Source organism: Porites lutea, chromosome 14, assembly GCF_958299795.1.
Source record: "Porites lutea chromosome 14, jaPorLute2.1, whole genome shotgun sequence".
Classification (NCBI taxonomy): Eukaryota; Metazoa; Cnidaria; class Anthozoa; order Scleractinia; family Poritidae; genus Porites; species Porites lutea.
In genome coordinates, this window is record NC_133214.1 from 18,375,822 (window position 1) to 18,397,933 (window position 22,112).

Consider the following 22,112-nt stretch of genomic DNA (forward strand, 5'->3'; position numbering starts at 1 on the left):
GGGTTTCATGAGGTTTTGATCATTGAGAGGACTGTTGGCAAAAGGGGACCTTTTCATAAGGACTAGCGCCTTACAGTGATCGAACGATCATACCATCTGCAATCATACCCGTCATATTTACTTACTTAGTCGTAATGATGGTGAAGGTAAAGATAAAGTCCGATGTTCCAGTACTCATACATTCACAAAAATTTATGGGATTCCCTATAATATGGATATAAAAAGGGAGAGCAGGCTCTTCGAAAACAACTTAAAAAAGAGGTTAGAATAAATTGATGGTTTGGAGGTATGAAGGTCGGGAAAAGTATAATTTTGCTACTGCATCTCAAGTAGGCCTTTGCCGTTCCCATTTTCCGTCCGTCGCATGTCTAGGAAATGCTATAAAAGATGTTCAGGAGTAACCTCGATTTTCTAAGTAACTTACTGGCCTCTCATAGACAACACAGCAGACACCTATTGCAATTCTCTTACACATTCAGAGATTTCCCTTTCGAAAAAGCTAAAGGACTAAGGCCTAGAGAGCATTTCTCAGTCACTAAAATTGTGACGTACGAACGTTCTCTGGTATATCGAAGCTTGAAATGTGCCATTCTGTGTCTATGCGAGAAGAATTGTTTTAGATCGCCAGATAAGGTTAAACGGAAGCCAACAGACAATAACATGAGGAGAAGATTCAGACAGAAGAGAAGATTCCATGCTGTTCTTGCTAGTTAAATAGGGCTGCACGAGTATAGATGGTTATTGAACTCACCAACCCCTAACCTTACAAAATTACAAAGCGGTGTGATAAATTAAAATGTTCATTTGTCCGCTGTTGACAAAAACATTTATCGCATTTCTAGCAGTACTTCCTCCACCTCGTCGAGTGTTAGTAGCTCAACTTCCACATCATCAAGCTCCAGTGTGAGTAGTTTAACTTCAACTTCCTCGAGTCCAAGTGTGTCGACTCCCACTACAACATCGACATCATCTACGAGTGTTAGCACAAGTGTCTCAAGCAGTACATCATCCAGCACATCAAGTTCCAGTGTGTCCACACCGACGACCACAGTGTATTCGACATATTCAAGCGTGAGCAGTTCACCTTCAACATCTTCCAGCTCAAGTGCGAGTAGCTCTACTTCAACTTCTTCTAGTTCTAGTGTGAGCAGCTCTACTTCAACTTCTTCAAGTTCCAGTGTGTCAGCACCAACTACGACAACTTCCTCTACATCGGTGAGTACAAGTGTGTCAAGCAGTACATCCTCTAGCACATCGAGTTCAAGCGTGTCCACACCGACGACCACATTGTATTCGACATACTCAAGCGCGAGTAGTTCCACTTCAACATCTTCCAGCTCAAGTGTGAGTAGCTCTACTTCAACTTCTTCAAGTTCTAGTGTGAGTAGCTCTACTTCAGCTTCGTCAAGTTCCAGTGTGTCAACAGCAACTACGACAACTTCCTCTACATCGGTGAGTACAAGTGTGTCAAGCAGTACATCCTCTAGCACATCGAGTTCAAGCGTGTCCACACCGACGACCACAGTGTATTCGACATACTCAAGCGCGAGTAGTTCCACTTCAACATCTTCCAGCTCAAGTGTGAGTAGCTCTACTTCAACTTCTTCAAGTTCTAGTGTCAGCAGCTCTACTTCAGCTTCGTCAAGTTCCAGTGTGTCAACACCAACTACGACAACTTCCTCTACATCGGTGAGTACAAGTGTGTCAAGCAGTACATCCCCTAGCACATCAAGTTCAAGCGTGTCCACACCGACGACCACAGTATATTCGACATACTCAAGCGCGAGTAGTTCCACTTCAACATCTTCCAGCTCAAGTGTGAGTAGCTCTACTTCAACTTCTTCAAGTTCTAGTGTGAGTAGCTCTACTTCGACTTCGTCAAGTTCCAGTGTGTCAACACCAACTACGACAACTTCCTCTACATCGGTGAGTACAAGTGTGTCAAGCAGTACATCCTCTAGCACATCGAGTTCAAGCGTGTCCACACCGACGACCACAGTATATTCGACATACTCAAGCGCGAGTAGTTCCACTTCAACATCTTCCAGCTCAAGTGTGAGTAGCTCTACTTCAACTTCTTCAAGTTCTAGTGTCAGCAGCTCTACTTCAGCTTCGTCAAGTTCCAGTGTGTCAACACCTACTACGACAACTTCCTCTACATCGGTGAGTACAAGTGTGTCAAGCAGTACATCCTCTAGCACATCGAGTTCAAGCGTGTCCACACCGACGACCACAGTATATTCGACATACTCAAGCGCGAGTAGTTCCACTTCAACATCTTCCAGCTCAAGTGTGAGTAGCTCTACTTCAACTTCTTCAAGTTCTAGTGTCAGCAGCTCTACTTCAGCTTCGTCAAGTTCCAGTGTGTCAACACCTACTACGACAACTTCCTCTACATCGGTGAGTACAAGTGTGTCAAGCAGTACATCCTCTAGCACATCGAGTTCAAGCGTGTCCACACCGACGACCACAGTATATTCGACATACTCAAGCGGGAGTAGTTCCACTTCAACATCTTCCAGCTCAAGTGTGAGTAGCTCTACTTCAACTTCTTCAAGTTCTAGTGTCAGCAGCTCTACTTCAGCTTCGTCAAGTTCCAGTGTGTCAACACCTACTACGACAACTTCCTCTACATCGGTGAGTACAAGTGTGTCAAGCAGTACATCCTCTAGCACATCGAGTTCAAGTGTGTTCACACCGACGACCACAGTGTATTCGACATACTCAAGCGCGAGTAGTTCCACTTCAACATCTTCCAGCTCAAGTGTGAGTAGCTCTACTTCAACTTCTTCAAGTTCTAGTTTGAGTAGCTCTACTTCAACTTCGTCAAGTTCCAGTGTGTCAACACCAACTACGACAACTTCCTCTACATCGGTGAGTACAAGTGTGTCAAGTAGTACATCCTCTAGCACATCGAGTTCAAGCGTGTCCACACCGACGACCACAGTGTACTCGACATACTCGAGTGCAAGTAGCTCGACTTCAACATCATCCAGTTCAAGTGTGAGTAGCTCTACTTCAACTTCATCTAGCTCCAGTCTGTCCACACTCACTACGACTACTTCCTCCAGCATCAGCACGAGTGTGTCAAGCCGTACATCGTCCAGCTCATCATCCAGGTAAAAATAGTTTTACCCCTTAGAGGAAACACTGTTTTCTCGATCTTGTTTGTGTCTTGTTACCTTTAAACTTTTTTGGGGGGTTGTGGTGAAGGATGCCGTGATTTAGTGAGATAGCTATGGAAGGCAAACGTCTGATTGGATATTCTACGGACCATGTTGTGGTATCGTCTCTTGATATGTATTTATGTTGATTTCTGGTGCACCTTTACGTTTATTAGTATAGCGTCATTTAACTCGCTTTCTTGATCTCTTTTGCTTCAGAAATCTTACGTTTCATTTGCAAGCATTTCAAATCAGTGCGATATTTATATTTAAGACTTAAGCAAAATCCAGTAATATCGAGGTGGGTAAAACTGAGATTTGAAAACATGGAAAAATACGTTAAGAACATTGCTGTCTAAAGGTACATATGAGATTGCATGGTTGTACCGAAGTGAGTATTAGCTGCTTCTTATGGTCACAGATATCAACTTCATTGTTTTATAAAGATGCACTTTGTCATGAAGACCCCGTTTTTCCCTGATGACTGACAGAAAGTTATGAAGCGTTTTCCGGTAGGAAATGGAAATGAAATCAGTTCACGTAGTATCATAGTTTATGTGGAAACTTATGAAATAGTTGGCAAGAAACGGTGTTGTTATGACGATGATGACGGTGATGATTGTGGACAGGTTGTGAAATTTTGAGAAAAATGATGCGGACGACAAGAAGTGATTAGTTACTGCTAGGAGTTGTGTTACTACCACCACTGAGAAGGAAGAGACCAGACATGTTTAATTCATAAACTCACATATTTCATTCGTTAGGTCACCGAGTCTATTCACGCAAGTTCCTCCATCTTCAAAAGTGACATCTGTGTCTTCATCGAAATCAGAGTTTACAGTGTCTTCCTCAACATCAAAGTCCAGTCCAGTATTCCCTTCTCCGTCTTCGGTGTCTTCCTCGACGACATCCACTTCATATAAATCGGTTTCTCAGAAGAGTAAAGCTACGGTGTACCCATCAACTGTAACAAGGACTACAGGGACAGCATACACTGTTGCTACATCAAGTAGAACACCACCAACCTTGAAACCGCCGTCACGAACCTCGAGATCAAGTTCTTCATCTAGCAGGTTACTAGCCTTTTGTATTAACGTTTTTAAAGGCGAAGGGCTTATTGAATGAGGTTTGCGTCGGTTGGGTATTAAATAGAGCATTGTCTCTCAACGAAGTAGAACGCCTGGTCCACCACTTTATTAAGCAGGTTTTTGTCAGAAGCTTTGAGAGGTTTTGTTTATTGAGGGTAAAGATGTAAATAACCGAGGTTTTATAAGGAAAAGTAGCATAAAAGGATCGATGGATGCCCAACTGGAAATGTTCCCTGAGCCACCAGGGACGAAAGTAACGTAAAGGGTTTTATCAAGAAGGTCTTTGCCATACGCTTTGTGAGCGTTTGATTATTGAGGAGATTACGGGAAATGTGGGACGTTGTCATAAGGAAAAGCACTTTAGAGGGAACGACGGACCGCAACAGTAAATGGTGTCTCAGGAGTCTGAGTTTGAAAGAAGAGGTTGGAATAAAGTGAAAGCAGAGAAGCATGACGGTTGGAAAGTATTTGATCAACATCTCAATAAGGCCTTTGTCGCTCTCTTCTTGTTTGAATTATGATGTACGTTAAGACGGAATCCATTAGGAAATTGAGTAATTTTAATTTTCATAGGACAAAAACCTTGTACCAGAATATTTTAAGCCATATCGCATTCTTTTTTACACGTTTCAACGGCTATAGATGTAATTAGTTAACTGTAATAACACCAAAGACAATTTTCCCCTAAGAGCCCGAGAAAATAAATTTCAAATTTCACATTAAATTGAGAAAACACAGGTAAAATCGTCACGCGTAAGATCTCATTTTGTGAAATTTGAGGCTTTTGAAGTTTGCTTTTTCGGCCGTTTTCTCGGGGTCCAATAAGAACCTTTACTTCGGAGTTATTTCAGACAACGTGTTACATTTATAGCCCTTGAAAAGTCTGAAAAAGAATGCAATATGCTTGAAAATATTCTGGTACAAGGTTTTTGCCTACTGAAAATTAAAATTACTCAATTTTCCAATGGATTTTGTCTTAAGTACTTCCATTGTTCAGAAGAAATCATTTCCACGGGTAAACTCTAAGTGCCGAGTAATTTACTGGCCTTTCACCAGACAACACCGCATACATCTTTTCCGTTTCCCCTTTAGAGATACCAAGATACCTCTTTAATAAGGCAAAAGATCGTTTATCGTGAAGAGATTTACCGATCTGATCAGCGATCATCCTTGGTATTTATTGTGCCAGACTCTACGTCCATGCAAGAGGCTTCTCTTAGGAATACAAAATAAAGTAAGACAAAAGTCAAAAAACAGTAGTTAAAATCAAACCAGTTTTCTCCAAAGTAGTTGCTCGTTAAACGACATTGAGCGAGAATATATAATTGATATCCCATCCTTATAAATACACCGAACGCTAACCTCGCTGGGTGTCATATTATTAGAGAAGGAAGGGTAACATAGATTGAACTTATGATTACGGTTAAATTTTTATCACACTTCTAGCACTTCAACTTCATCAAGTTCTAGTGTGGCCACACCCACTACAACAACCTCGTCCACGAGTGTCAGCTCAAGTGTGTCAAGCAGTACATCATCCAGTACTTCAAGTACAAGCGTTTCTACACCAACTACAACAGTGTACTCGACATATTCAAGTGTTAGCAGTTCCACGTCAACTTCCTCGAGTACGAGTGTCAGTAGTTCTACTTCAACTAGTTCCAGTGTAAGCAGCTCAACTTCAACTTCCTCAAGCTCTAGTGTGTCCACACCCACTACAACAACGTCGTCCACGAGTGTCAGCTCAAGTGTGTCAAGCAGTACATCATCCAGTACTTCAAGTACAAGCGTTTCTACACCAACTACAACAGTGTACTCGACATATTCAAGTGTGAGCAGTTCCACGTCAACTTCCTCGAGTACGAGTGTCAGTAGTTCTACTTCAACTAGTTCCAGTGTGAGCAGCTCAACTTCCACAAGTTCTAGTGTGTCTGCACCCACTACAACAACCTTGTCCACGAGTGTCAGCTCAAGTGTGTCAAGCAGTACATCATCCAGTACATCAAGTACAAGCGTTTCTACACCAACTACAACAGTGTACTCGACATATTCAAGTGTTAGCAGTTCCCCATCAACTTCCTCGAGTACGAGTGTCAGTAGTTCTACTTCAACTAGTTCCAGTGTGAGCAGCTCAACTTCAACTTCCTCAAGTTCTAGTGTGTCCACACCCACTACAACAACGTCGTCCACGAGTGTCAGCACAAGTGTGTCAAGCAGTACATCATCCAGTACTTCAAGTACAAGCGTTTCTACACCAACTACAACAGTGTACTCGACATATTCAAGTGTTAGCAGTTCCACGTCAACTTCCTCGAGTACGAGTATCAGTAGTTCTACTTCAACTAGTTCCAGTGTGAGCAGCTCAACTTCCACTTCCACAAGTTCTAGTGTGTCCATACCCACTACAACAACGTCGTCCACGAGTGTCAGCTCAAGTGTGTCAAGCAGTACATCATCCAGTACATCAAGTACAAGCGTTTCTACACCAAGTACAACAGTGTACTCGACATATTCAAGTGTTAGCAGTTCCACATCAACTTCCGCGAGTACGATTGTCAGTAGTTCTACTTCAACTAGTTCCAGTGTGAGCAGCTCAACTTCAACTTCCTCAAGTTCTAGTGTGTCCAAACCCACTACAACAACCTCGTTTACGAGTGTCAGCACAAGTGTGTCAAGCACTACATCATCCAGTACTTCAAGTACAAGCGTTTCTACACCAACTACAACAGTGTACTCGACATATTCAAGTGTGAGCAGTTCCACGTCAACTTCCTCGAGTACGAGTATCACTAGTTCTACTTCAACTAGTTCCAGTGTAAGCAGCTCAACTTCAACTTCTTCAAGTTCCAGTGTGTCCACACCCACTACAACAACGTCGTCCACGAGTGTCAGCTCAAGTGTGTCAAGCAGTACATCATCCAGTACTTCAAGTACAAGCGTTTCTACACCAACTACAACAGTGTACTCGACATATTCAAGTGTGAGCAGTTCCACGTCAACTTCCTCGAGTACGAGTGTCAGTAGTTCTACTTCAACTAGTTCCAGTGTAAGCAGCTCAACTTCAACTTCCTCAAGTTCTAGTGTGTCCACACCCACTACAACAACGTCGTCCACGAGTGTCAGCACAAGTGTGTCAAGCAGTACATCATCCAGTACTTCAAGTACAAGCGTTTCTACACCAACTACAACAGTGTACTCGACATATTCAAGTGTAAGCAGTTCCACGTCAACTTCCTCGAGTACGAGTGTCAGTAGTTCTACTTCAACTAGTTCCAGTGTAAGCAGCTCAACTTCAACTTCCTCAAGTTCTAGTGTGTCCACACCCACTACAACAACGTCGTCCACGAGTGTCAGCACAAGTGTGTCAAGCAGTACATCATCCAGTACTTCAAGTACAAGCGTTTCTACACCAACTACAACAGTGTACTCGACATATTCAAGTGTGAGCAGTTCCACGTCAACTTCCTCGAGTACGAGTGTCAGTAGTTCTACTTCAACTAGTTCCAGTGTGAGCAGCTCAACTTCCACAAGTTCTAGTGTGTCTGCACCCACTACAACAACCTTGTCCACGAGTGTCAGCTCAAGTGTGTCAAGCAGTACATCATCCAGTACATCAAGTACAAGCGTTTCTACACCAACTACAACAGTGTACTCGACATATTCAAGTGTTAGCAGTTCCCCATCAACTTCCTCGAGTACGAGTGTCAGTAGTTCTACTTCAACTAGTTCCAGTGTGAGCAGCTCAACTTCAACTTCCTCAAGTTCTAGTGTGTCCACACCCACTACAACAACCTCGTCCACGAGTGTCAGCACAAGTGTGTCAAGCAGTACATCATCCAGTACTTCAAGTACAAGCGTTTCTACACCAACGACAACAGTGTACTCAACATATTCAAGTGTGAGTAGTTCCACGTCAACTTCCTCGAGTACCAGTGCCAGTAGTTCTACTTCAACTAGTTCCAGTGTGAGCAGCTCAACTTCAACTTCCTCAAGTTCTAGTGTGTCTACACCCACCACAACAACGTCGTCCACGAGTGTCAGCTCAAGTGTGTCAAGCAGTACATCATCCAGTACTTCAAGTACAAGCGTTTCTACACCAACTACAACAGTGTACTCGACATATTCAAGTGTGAGCAGTTCCACGTCAACTTCCTCGAGTACGAGTGTCAGTAGTTCTACTTCAACTAGTTCCAGTGTGAGCAGCTCAACTTCAACTTCCTCAAGTTTTAGTTTGTCCACACCCACTACAACGACGTCGTCCACGAGTGTCAGCTCAAGTGTGTCAAGCAGTACATCATCCAGTACTTCAAGTACAAGCATTTCTACAACAACGACAACTGTATACTCGACATATTCAAGTGTGAGCAGTTCCACGTCAACTTCCTCGAGTACGAGTGTTAGTAGTTCTACTTCAACTAGTTCCAGTGTGAGCAGCTCAACTTCAACTTCTTCAAGTTCTAGTGTGTCCACACCCACTACAACAACCTCGTCCACGAGTGTCAGCACAAGTGTGTCAAGCAGTACATCATCCAGTACTTCAAGTAGAAGCGTTTCTACACCAATGACAACAGTGTACTCAACATATTCAAGTGTGAGTAGTTCCACGTCAACTTCCTCGAGTACGAGTGTCAGTAGTTCTACTTCAACTAGTTCCAGTGTGAGCAGCTCAACTTCAACTTCCTCAAGTTCTAGTGTGTCTACACCCACCACAACAACGTCGTCCACGAGTGTCAGCTCAAGTGTGTCAAGCAGTACATCATCCAGTACTTCAAGTACAAGCGTTTCTACACCAACTACAACAGTGTACTCGACATATTCAAGTGTGAGCAGTTCCACGTCAACTTCCTCGAGTACGAGTGTCAGTAGTTCTACTTCAACTAGTTCCAGTGTGAGCAGCTCAACTTCAACTTCCTCAAGTTCTAGTGTGTCCACACCCACTACAACAACCTCGTCCACGAGTGTTAGCTCAAGGTAAAACGCAGTCTTAGGTGTACTTGAAGGTTTTTTTTGTGTTTTATATAGTTTGGTTGGGGACGTGTTAGACCCAGCAGATGGGAAATGGTATAGGAATAGTTTTTCTTGCACAGTTTTAGTTGTTTTGCGGAGGTAAAGTGTTTTAAAGTACTTATCTCAGGTGAGAGACAATGTTTACCGTGGCAATTTAGGCGTTTTGTGTATGTGCATTTTTAGGGTTGCAATCTGACTTGTTTGTTGGGTGATATGTGGGGTTTCTCATGCTAAAAAAAATGATTTATCGCGGCGCTATTGTTAGAGACCTTACGAAACTACGACGGCGACCGGAACAGGAGCGTCTCAAACGCAATAGGTTTTATGAGCAAAGTAACAACTCTGCGCGTGCATCACTCTTTTTCGTACATTTCTTTCGTCACTGCACGACTACGACGTGAAATTGCCTAATTTCATGTTTTAGAGAGGAAGTAAACAGGCAACCAGGAGATTTTTTTTCTCTTTCTAAACTTGAGTGTGGTCGCTAAGAAATCAACTCTGGCGAACTTCGCCTACATTTGTCTTTTACAGCGAATTGGTATAAACGGGACAAATTGTTAAAAAGAACGAGAAATCATTATGAAAGTGACATTTTCGCTACTGTTGACGTCGTCGATGGTGAAGCTCCCTGATATCGCTCTCTGAACTCAGACGCGGTCCCTTCTCTTCTCTTGAAACTTTACCTGCCTACTTTGAAGTAACTGGGTGACTTTGTAAAAGGGCGAAAAAGTTTCAAAGGACGCGAAGTCTATTTTTCAGCGACACTTTCATTGGCGTCGCCGTTATCGGATCGTAATGTCCCGATTCTTGAGTGACTGTGAGCCCCTAAGGCTAACGTATTTTATGACAATCTTCCCCTTTATTTATCGTCTTTTAGTGTACTTTTTGAAAACTATTTCTTCATTTCCTTATGATGACTTTGTACTGATAACCGTAACTGATCTACTCTGGGAAATTTTTGTAGGTGGTCATTGTCTGATTCAAAGTGAACAGTGTTTTTAGCTTGGGGTATTAGTAAACACTTGATGACTGGTGCCGAGGGAAACGGTGATTGAGATTCTCAAGAAACAAAATTAACTGTTTCCCGAGGGACCTGTCTTTAACTGATTTGTTATATAGCTGGAAATTCATTAAACCTCGTTTTAACGGCGGTCGTCGATCAACATTCGTGAGTAATAGTGCACTGTTACCCTCTGACGTCATGGATTTTGCAGTGTTGCCCGCTCAGACATTTTGGCGGCAAACAGTTTCATTGTTAGATGTCATGTGACCTTGAACTTGCTTCTGAGCGCGAGCTGTTGGGAAAAAATTTCCAGCTATATAGCAATTCTGGTTGTTGACTTACTTGGTGAAGTTATCCATTTGTCTTTGTTGTTTGTCAGTTAAGCCATGATGGTATTTTGCTCTAATGCGTAAGTTAAGCTTTTTCATCACTTCAGGCGCTTTATCTTAAAGTATTGCTTTGTATACTTAACTGTTATTAAAGTTTTATTCTTGCTTTCTTCCTTGTTCGATAGACTGTTTTAAGTCGTTGTTAATTATATTTCCTTTACTCTGTTTTCAGATCCACTTCTACTTCAAGTTCAGTATCCTCGTCGACGACTTCCACTTCATATAGATCGGTTTCTCAGAAGAGTACAGCCACCGTGTACCCATCTACTGTGACCAGAACTACAGGGACAGTATACACTGTTGGTACATCAAGTAGAACACCACCAACCTTGAAACCGCCCTTACGAACCTCGAGAACAAGTTCTTCATCTAGCAGGTAACTCTCCAAGCAATTTTTTTTAAGTTTTAGAAATGTTTTGACAGACAGAAAGACTCTGTATATGCACCCGGAGTTTCGGATCAATTTGGTTTCTGGGAAACTGCCCACCCACCCCTCCCCTAAATCAACATTTTGTCCTAAACGAGAAGTTAGTGTTAATGTTGGCTTAGAGGAGGGGTAGGTGGGCAGTTTCCCAGAAACCTAAATTGATTCGAGTTCCTTCAGTTACAAAAAATTGGTATCCAAGAAATTTGTCACTTAAGAACGAGAAGGGAACTGGAGCCGAAGTGCTTCCCGCAATTGTTTCTGGGATGGTCACTTGAGACGCGCTAGTCAGCTATTGGGCAATTTGTTTCCCTGTCTCTGTATAGACCTTGTCACGGTTTTCGACGCCATCTTGACGAGTAGGCAAACGTGTGAGAAATTACAGTGTTTCTATGAGAATCTAATGTCGAATAATTTCCGTAAAACAGCTGTTCTGAAAAAAAAATTAATTGTAAACTAAAGCTACAAAGCAAAGGCGTACCTGTGCTTAAATTTCTCCAGAGGCTTGCTTTAGATTTTCCATATGTTTGTCTGTAGTTTTCCCGGGACTTTCGTACAGACAAATGTATAGGAAATTTAAAAAGTGGTTCTAGGTCTTCTAGTGCATGTAACGCCCTCAAATTTTGTCAGCAGAATCTTTAGGAGTTAAGCTTTAGTTTACAAATAATATTTTTTTCAGAACAGCTGCTCTACGGAAATTATTCGAAATCAGATTCTCATACAAACACTGTAATTTCTCACGCGTTTGCACACTCGTCAAGATGGGGTCGAAAACCGTGACAAGGTCTATAGTAGAGAGCTTTAGATTTGAGGACGAGAGGGAGTACGAGTACGAGATTTAACTCAAAGTTTTTGCGCGTGTTCTAAAAAAAAAGACGCCTCGGAAAGCTTCATTTTACTTTTTTTTCACCAAAAAAGTCAGTGCGGTTATTTATACTGAAGGAAGTAAAGCCTTCTCCCAACAACAAAATGATAAAACTTCTTACATTTGATAACTTGTTCCTTCCACTACGACATTCTCGCTTAAACTCGTAGTAGAATGACGACGGCTACCACGTTTTCCTGCCAAAGTGACGCTGGTTCAAGCGTGAGCACTCCTTAGTATTAAGAAAATCTCGTACTCATACTCGTCCTCGTCTCAGAATCTAAAGCTTTCTAATAACAGTTCCAGAAGTCTTTGCGAAAGTTAACTCGGCACGGTTTTCTTCGCGTTTTTAAAGTAGCGAATTGCATGTTAAAATGGGTTATGGTAAATTTAAGAGGAATTGATCGCATGATAAAGAAAGCATTATCAGGAATATTTACTGGTGGTCTCGTATAATCAGGGCTCGAAGTTAACTTTTTAGTGCACTTGCAAAGTTTTGCTAGAAAGATTTTTTTCCACTAGCAAACTGGTGAGACCACTAGCAAATTCTTCCCTTTGTTTGGGAGACATGGATGATTCCAACTCGAAAACGTTTGCTAGTTGATGTTTTTCTCACTCGCAGTTTCTGAGTTTGCGTTCGTTAATTTCTAGCCCTGGTATAAGAGAATGCATTCGAAATTTATGGCTCCTCTCAACTTTGTCCTCTTATTGGTCTTAGTCCCACGCGTCCTGTAAGGCTCTTTGACCAAACTGATTGGTAACAAACTCAATTTCGTTCCGTGATCAATTAGTTTAGCTTGTTATCTTAATATTATTGCATAAAAGAGGTCCGTAAACGAAGAAATTCTCTTCCTTCGAAAGCTGTTGCTAAGAAAATGGTAAAAGAGCAGAGAATCTCTAAGGTATTTCTCGTGGTCGCCTTCATAACCTTTTTCCAAGGAATATAATTCTTTTTGTTATATAGACACGAGTGTTTTACTGGAAAATATACCACTCGTAAAATTCATAAAAACTACATCCGGGACCCGAGTCGTTTATTTTCCATAATCTCACACGTGAGTTTTTCGATGACGTGATTTCGGTCATTTCCCTCTATTATTTTATCGATGTCTTTTTGTCTATATAATAAAAAGAACATTACATGGCGGCTTGAAGATATGAATTTTATTTTCTCGTGGCAAAAACAATATTTTACTCACTCGCTGCGCTCGTTCGTAAAATATTGTTTTGCCCCTCGAAAATAAAATTCACATCTTCGCGCCACCGTGTAATATCCTCTATATGGTACTATGTTTGCACCAAAGAAAGGAAAGCAATACTCACTTTAGATAAATCAACCCGAAGAACTGGGCTACTATAGATCTCAAACGTGTATTTTTTATTGCAACCTTCCTCCGCTTTCAGCACAAGTTCAACAAGTTCAAGTGTAAGTAGTTCAACTTCAACTTCAACATCAACGAGTTCGAGCGTGTCCACACCCACTACAACTTCAACTTCGACTTCATCAAGTTCCAGTGTGTCTACGCCCACTACAACTACGTCGTCTACGAGTGTCAGCACAACTGTGTCAAGCAGTACATCCTCCAGCTCGTCAAGTTCCAGTGTATCAACACCAACGACAACAGTGTACTCGACACATTCAAGTGTTAGCAGTTCCACGTCAACATCCTCAAGTACCAGTGTGAGTAGCTCAACTTCAACTTCATCGAGCTCCAGTGTTTCGACGCCCACTACAACAACTTCATCCACATCAGTCAGTACAAGTGTATCGAGCAGTACATCGTCCAGCACGTCAAGTTCTAGTGTGTCCACACCCACTACAACAAAGTCGTCCACGAGTGTCAGCTCAAGTGTGTCAAGCAGTACATCATCCAGTACTTCAAGTACAAGCGTTTCTACACCAACTACAACAGTGTACTCGACATATTCAAGTGTGAGCAGTTCCACGTCAACTTCCTCGAGTACGAGTGTCAGTAGTTCTACTTCAACTAGTTCCAGTGTGAGCAGCTCAACTTCAACTTCCTCAAGTTCTAGTGTGTCCACACCCACTACAACGACGTCGTCCACGAGTGTCAGCTCAAGTGTGTCAAGCAGTACATCATCCAGTACTTCAAGTACAAGCGTTTCTACACCAACTACAACAGTGTACTCGACATATTCAAGTGTGAGCAGTTCCACGTCAACTTCCTCGAGTACGAGTGTCAGTAGTTCTACTTCACCTAGTTCCAGTGTGAGCAGCTCAACTTCAACTTCCTCAAGTTCTAGTGTGTCCACACCCACTACAACGACGTCGTCCACGAGTGTCAGCTCAAGTGTGTCAAGCAGTACATCATCCAGTACTTCAAGTACAAGCGTTTCTACACCAACGACAACTGTTTACTCGACATATTCAAGTGTGAGCAGTTCCACGTCAACTTCCTCGAGTACGAGTGTCAGTAGTTCTACTTCAACTAGTTCCAGTGTGAGCAGCTCAACTTCAACTTCCTCAAGTTCTAGTGTGTCCACACCCACTACAACAACCTCGTCCACGAGTGTCAGCTCAAGTGTGTCAAGCAGTACATCATCCAGTACTTCAAGTACAAGCGTGTCTACACCAACTACAACAGTGTACTCGACATATTCAAGTGTGAGCAGTTCCACGTCAACTTCCTCGAGTACGAGTGTCAGTAGTTCTACTTCAACTAGTTCCAGTGTGAGCAGCTCAACTTCAACTTCTTCAAGTTCTAGTGTGTCCACACCCACTACAACAACCTCGTCCACGAGTGTTAGCTCAAGGTAAAACGCAGTCTTAGGTGTACTTGAAGGTTTTTTTTGTGTTTTATATAGTTTGGTTGGGGACGTGTTAGACCCAGCAGATGGGAAATGGTATAGGAATAGTTTTTCTTGCACAGTTTTAGTTGTTTTGCGGAGGTAAAGTGTTTTAAAGTACTTATCTCACGTGAGAGACAATGTTTACCGTGGCAATTTAGGCGTTTTGTGTATGTGCCTTTTTAGGGTTGCAATCTGACTTGTTTGTTGGGTGATATGTGGGGTTTCTCATGCTAAAAAAAATGATTCATCGCGGCGCTATTGTTAGAGACCTTACGAAACTACGACGGCGACCGGAACAGGAGCGTCTCAAACGCAATAGGTTTTATGAGCAAAGTAACAACTCTGCGCGTGCATCACTCTTTTTCGTACATTTCTTTCGTCACTGCACGACTACGACGTGAAAATGCCTAATTTCATGTTTTAGAGAGGAAGTAAACAGGCAACCAGGAGATTTTTTTTCTCTTTCTAAACTTGAGTGTGGTCGCTAAGAAATCAACTCTGGCGAACTTCGCCTACATTTGTCTTTTACAGCGAATTGGTATAAACGGGACAAATTGTTAAAAAGAACGAGAAATCATTATGAAAGTGACATTTTCGCTACTGTTGACGTCGTCGATGGTGAAGCTCCCTGATATCGCTCTCTGAACTCAGACGCGGTCCCTTCTCTTCTCTTGAAACTTTATCTGCCTACTTTCAAGTAACTGGGTGACTTTGTAAAAGGGCGAAAAAGTTTCAAAGGACGCGAAGTCTATTTTTCAGCGACACTTTCATTGGCGTCGCCGTTATCGGATCGTAATGTCCCGATTCTTGAGTGACTGTGAGCCCCTAAGGCTAACGTATTTTATGACAATCTTCCCCTTTATTTATCGTCTTTTAGTGTACTTTTTGAAAACTATTTCTTCATTTCCTTATGATGACTTTGTACTGATAACCGTAACTGATCTACTCTGGGAAATTTTTGTAGGTGGTCATTGTCTGATTCAAAGTGAACAGTGTTTTTAGCTTGGGGTATTAGTAAACACTTGATGACTGGTGCCGAGGGAAACGGTGATTGAGATTCTCAAGAAACAAAATTAACTGTTTCCCGAGGGACCTGTCTTTAACTGATTTGTTATATAGCTGGAAATTCATTAAACCTCGTTTTAACGGCGGTCGTCGATCAACATTCGTGGGTAATGGTGCACTGTTACCCTCTGACGTCATGGATTTTGCAGTGTTGCCCGCTCAGACATTTTGGCGGGAAACAGTTTCATTGTTAGATGTCATGTGACCTCGAAGTTGCTTCTGAGCACGAGGTTTTGGGAAAAAATTTCCAGCTAGATAGGAATACTGGTTGTTTACTTACTTGGTGAAGTTATCCATTTGTCTTTGTTGTTTGTCAGTTAAGCCATGATGGTATTTTGCTTTAATGCGTAAGTTAAGCTTTTTCATCACTTCAGGCGCTTTATCCTAAATTATTGCTTTGTATACTTAACTGTTATTAAAGTTTTATTCTTGCTTTCTTCCTTGTTCGATAGACTGTTTTAAGTCGTTGTTAATTATATTTCCTTTACTCTGTTTTCAGATCCACTTCTACTTCAAGTTCAGTATCCTCGTCGACGACTTCCACTTCATATAGATCGGTTTCTCAGAAGAGTACAGCCACCGTGTACCCATCTACTGTGACCAGAACTACAGGGACAGTATACACTGTTGGTACATCAAGTAGAACACCACCAACCTTGAAACCGCCCTTACGAACCTCGAGAACAAGTTCTTCATCTAGCAGGTAACTCTCCAAGCAATTTTTTTTAAGTTTTAGAAATGTTTTGACAGACAGAAAGACTCTGTATATGCACCCGGAGTTTCGGATCAATTTGGTTTCTGGGAAACTGCCCACCCACCCCTCCCCTGAATCAACATTTTGTCCTAAACGAGAAGTTAGTGTTAATGTTGGCTTAGGGGAGGGGTAGGTGGGCAGTTTCCCAGAAACCTAAATTGATCCGAGTTCCTTCAGTTACAAAAAATTGGTATCCAAGAAATTTGCCACTTAAGAACGAGAAGGGAACTGGAGCCGAAGTGCTTCCCGCAATTGTTTCTGGGATGGTCACTTGAGACGCGCTAGTCAGCTATTGGGCAATTTGTTTCCCTGTCTCTGTATAGACCTTGTCACGGTTTTCGACGCCATCATCTACGAGTAGGCAAACGTGTGAGAAATTACAGTGTTTCTATGAGAATCTAATGTCAAATAATTTCCGTAAAACAGCTGTTTTGAAAAAAAATATCAATTGTAAACTAAAGTTACAAAGCAAAGGCGTACCTGTGCTTTAATTTATCCAGAGGCTTGCTTGAGATTTTCCATATGTTTGTCTGTAATTTTCCCGGGACTTTCGTACAGACAAATGTATAGGAAATTTAAAAAGTGGTTCTAGGTCTTCTAGTGCATGTAACACCCTTACATTTTCTCAGCAGAATCCTTAGGAGTGAAGCTTTAGTTTACAAATCATATTTTTTTTCAGAAAAACTGTTCTACGAAAATTATTCGAAATCAGATTCTCATACAAACACTGTAATTTCTCACGCGTTTGCACACTCGTCAAGATGGGGTCGAAAACCGTGACAAGGTCTATAGTAGAGAGCTTTAGATTTGAGGACGAGAGGGAGTACGAGTACGAGATTTAATTCAAAGTTTTTGCGCGTGTTCTAAAAAAAAAGACGCCTCGGAAAGCTTCATTTTACTTTTTTTCACCAAAAAAGTCAGTGCGGTTATTTATACTGAAGGAAGTAAAGCCTTCTCCCAACAACAAAATGATAAAACTTCTTACATTTGATAACTTGTTCCTTCCAATACGACATTCTCGCTTAAACTCGTAGTAGAATGACAACGACTACCGCGTTTTCCCGCCAAAATAACACTGGTTCAAGCGGGAGCACTACTTAGTATTGAGAAAATCTCGTACTCATAGTCGTCCTCGTCTCAGAATCTAAAGCTTTCTAATAACAGTTCCAGAAGTCTTTGCGAAAGTTAACTCGGCGCGGTTTTCTTCGCGTTTTTAAAGTGGCGAATTGCATGTTAAAATGGGTTATGGTAAATTTAAGAGGAATTGATTGCATGATAAAGAAAGCAAGGAATATTTCCTGGTGGTCTCGTATAATCAGGGCTCGAAGTTAACTTTTTAGTGCACTTGCAAAGTTTTGCTAGAAAGATTTTTTTCCACTAGCAAACTGGTGAGACCACTAGCAAGTTCTTTCCCTTTGTTTGGGAGACATGGATGATTCCAACTCGGAAACGTTTGCTAGTTGATGTTTTTCTCACTCGCAGATTATCAAAATCACTCGCATTTTGCGAGTTTGCGAGCGTTAATTTCTAGCCCTGGTATAAGAGAATACATTCGAAATTTATGGCGAATCTCAACTTTGTCCTCTCATTGGTCTTAGTCCCACGCGTCCTGTAAGGCTCTTTGACCAAACTGATTGGTAACAAACTCAATTTCCTTCAGTGATCAATTAGTTTAGCTTGTTATCTAAATCTTATTGCATGAAAGAGGTCCGTAAACGAAGATATTGTTTTCCTTCGAAAGCTGTTGCTAAGAAAATAATAAAAGAGCAGAGAATCTCTAAAGCATTTCTCGTAGTCGCCTTCATTACCTTTCTCCAAGGAATATAATTCTTTATGATACTCTGTTTACACGTAAGAAAGGAAAGCAACACTCACTTTAGATAAATCAACCCGAAGAACTGGGCTACTTTAGATCTCAAACTTGTAATTTTTTTATTGCAACTTTTCTGGGCTTACAGCACAAGTTCAACAAGTTCAAGTGTAAGTAGCTCAACCTCCACTTCAACATCAACGAGTTCGAGCGTATCCACACCCACTACAACAGTATATTCCTCAAGGTCCAGTGTGTCTACGCCCACTACAACTACGTCGTCCACGAGTGTCAGCTCAAGTGTGTCAAGTAGTACATCATCCAGTACTTCAAGTACAAGCGTTTCTACACCAACTACAACAGTGTACTCGACTTATTCAAGTGCGAGCAGTTCCACGTCAACTTCCTCGAGTACGAGTATCAGTAGTTCTACTTCAACTAGTTCCAGTGTGAGCAGCTCAACTTCAACTTCCTCAAGTTCTAGTGTGTCCACACCCACTACAACAACGTCGTCCACGAGTGTCAGCTCAAGTGTGTCAAGCAGTACATCATCCAGTACTTCAAGTACAAGCGTTTCTACACCAACTACAACAGTGTACTCAACATATTCAAGTGTGAGCAGTTCCACGTCAACTTCCTCGAGTACGAGTGTCAGTAGTTCTACTTCAACTAGTTCCAGTGTGAGCAGCTCAACTTCAACTTCCTCAAGTTCTAGTGTGTCCACACCCACCACAACAACCTCGTCCACGAGTGTCAGCTCAAGTGTGTCAAGCAGTACATCATCCAGTACTTCAAGTACAAGCGTTTCTACACCAACTACAACAGTTTACTCGACATATTCAAGTGTGAGCAGTTCCACGTCAACTTCCTCGAGTACGAGTGTCAGTAGTTCTACTTCAACTAGTTCCAGTGTGAGCAGCTCAACTTCAACTTCCTCAAGTTCTAGTGTGTCCACACCCACCACAACAACCTCGTCCACGAGTGTCAGCTCAAGTGTGTCAAGCAGTACATCATCCAGTACTTCAAGTACAAGCGTTTCTACACCAACTACAACAGTTTACTCGACATATTCAAGTGTGAGCAGTTCCACGTCAACTTCCTCGAGTACGAGTATCAGTAGTTCTACTTCAACTAGTTCCAGTGTGAGCAGCTCAACTTCAACTTCCTCAAGTTCTAGTGTGTCCACACCCACTACAACAACGTCGTCCACGAGTGTCAGCTCAAGTGTGTCAAGCAGTACATCATCCAGTACTTCAAGTACAAGCGTTTCTACACCAACTACAACAGTGTACTCAACATATTCAAGTGTGAGCAGTTCCACGTCAACTTCCTCGAGTACGAGTGTCAGTAGTTCTACTTCAACTAGTTCCAGTGTGAGCAGCTCAACTTCAACTTCCTCAAGTTCTAGTGTGTCCACACCCACCACAACAACCTCGTCCACGAGTGTCAGCTCAAGTGTGTCAAGCAGTACATCATCCAGTACTTCAAGTACAAGCGTTTCTACACCAACTACAACAGTTTACTCGACATATTCAAGTGTGAGCAGTTCCACGTCAACTTCCTCGAGTACGAGTGTCAGTAGTTCTACTTCAACTAGTTCCAGTGTGAGCAGCTCAACTTCAACTTCCTCAAGTTCTAGTGTGTCCACACCCACCACAACAACCTCGTCCACGAGTGTCAGCTCAAGTGTGTCAAGCAGTACATCATCCAGTACTTCAAGTACAAGCGTTTCTACACCAACTACAACAGTTTACTCGACATATTCAAGTGTGAGCAGTTCCACGTCAACTTCCTCGAGTACGAGTGTCAGTAGTTCTACTTCAACTAGTTCCAGTGTGAGCAGCTCAACTTCAACTTCCTCAAGTTCTAGTGTGTCCACACCCACTACAACAACGTCGTCCACGAGTGTCAGCACAAGTGTGTCAAGCAGTACATCGTCCAGTACTTCAAGTACAAGCGTTTCTACACCAACTACAACAGTGTACTCGACATATTCAAGTGTGAGCAGTTCCACGTCAACTTCCTCGAGTACGAGTGTCAGTAGTTCTACTTCAACTAGTTCCAGTGTGAGTAGCTCAACTTCCACTTCCACAAGTTCCAGTGTGTCCACACCCACTACAACAACCTCGTCCACGAGTGTCAGCACAAGTGTGTCAAGCAGTTCATCATCCAGTACTTCAAGTACAAGCGTTTCTACACCAACGACAACTGTTTACTCGACATATTCAAGTGTGACTAGCTCAACTTCAACATCGTCGAGTTCCAGTCTCAGTAGCTCTACTTCAACCTCATCAAGTTCTAGTCTGTCCACACCCACTACAACATCCTCTTCCACAAGCGTCAGCACAAGTGTGTCAAGCAGTACATCATCAAGGTTTGTTTAAGTTGTTGTTTCAGATGAAGACGGTGGCTTGTTCTTCCATTCTCTGTGGTTTTTCTTAATGTAATTATGTCATTTTTTTTGTCAGCGTGTCCTCTTCTAGCTCATCGTCTAGCATATCTACTTCGGTATCAAGTTCTTCCTCGAGCACTACACGGTATGGACTAAGTATGATGTTTGATAAATTTTAGGCTAAATCCACTTGTTTACCTTTTTTTCTTTCTTTTGGGAGATTTGGGATTATTGCTTTTTTATTGACATGTATAGTTGTCGGATGCTATTTGCTTTGAAGAAGAGCTACAATCGGCGACAAAATTGTCGAGCTTCTTTCCGCAAATAGAGAATCTTCATAAAACATAACAATCTGCACACCTCCCCTCTCCCCTCTATTCAAAGTTGGGGTGTTTGATATTTCTTACAGGTAGCTCGCACAGCGGCAAACATTACTTGTCTCAACTAATTTAGCCGCTGAAAGCTCTGTTTTTTCTTTTTGAAGTTGGTCAAAAGGGCCCTTTAAGGCAAATTGTCTCAACTAATTTTGTCGGCGATGGTAACCTTTTCGATCTTTTTACTCTGCTAAACCGACATCATTAACTCAGCTGATGAAGCTTAATTTGTGTTTCATTCCAAAAAGGACACAACATTACTGTCTGCTTTGAAACTAAGCCCTTCATTCTTATTTTCAGTTTGTCAAGTTTCGTTACCACAAGTACTCCGACAACTTACACGACGTTGTCCTCATCGTACATCACTACCATCACGCCCACGCCATCAACGACGGTTCCTCTGCCAAGTGTGTGTAAGTATACTTAGAATATTGTCTTCTAACCCGAGACACATCATTTAGGATAAGCAAAGCGCTGCAGAGCAGGGAAGTCACGGGTTCAATTTTAAGAGCCAAGCAAAGGAGATAGTTCACGTGACTGGGATGGCCGATTAGAAATGGCGGCGCCGTCGTTAGTTCGTAAAAGGTGACCTGAATTGGTTACAGTCAACTCTCTCTTAACGGACACCTCTATAAGACGGACACTTCTTTAAAACAGACAGCTAGAGTTGGTCCCTGCTTTTCTTTACTCCCCTTATTTGACTCTCTGTAAGACGGACTTCTCTCTAAGACGGACACAGTACTGGTCCCAAAGGTGTCCGTCTTAGGGAGAGTTGACTGTATTGCGTTTTAAGTACATTGACACCAGTAGGATTCAGTAATCATAATCATGTTCATAGCCATGATCATAATCAAAATCACAATCATATGGACGGGTAACAGAAAAAGAAGATTAGAAAGTTGAAAGGCATCATGATTTTCCTATAGAAGTTCGAAAAAAGTGGGGTGTGGAGACATAGGTGATTTC

General features: G+C 42.1%; 1 protein-coding gene across 1 annotated transcript in view; it reads left to right on the top strand.

Moving 5' to 3' along the window:
• LOC140924013 (uncharacterized) overlaps positions 1 to 22,112 on the top strand; it is a 33,452-nt gene that overhangs the window by 6,199 nt on the left and 5,141 nt on the right. Inside the window, exons 3-11 of the mRNA XM_073374018.1 lie at positions 843 to 3,119; positions 3,929 to 4,237; positions 5,699 to 9,223; positions 10,824 to 11,027; positions 13,345 to 14,715; positions 16,316 to 16,519; positions 18,529 to 20,754; positions 20,849 to 20,917; positions 21,447 to 21,559. Of these exons, the coding sequence (XP_073230119.1) occupies positions 843 to 3,119; positions 3,929 to 4,237; positions 5,699 to 9,223; positions 10,824 to 11,027; positions 13,345 to 14,715; positions 16,316 to 16,519; positions 18,529 to 20,754; positions 20,849 to 20,917; positions 21,447 to 21,559 (10,298 nt within the window). The remainder of the gene's footprint in view (positions 1 to 842; positions 3,120 to 3,928; positions 4,238 to 5,698; positions 9,224 to 10,823; positions 11,028 to 13,344; positions 14,716 to 16,315; positions 16,520 to 18,528; positions 20,755 to 20,848; positions 20,918 to 21,446; positions 21,560 to 22,112) is intronic.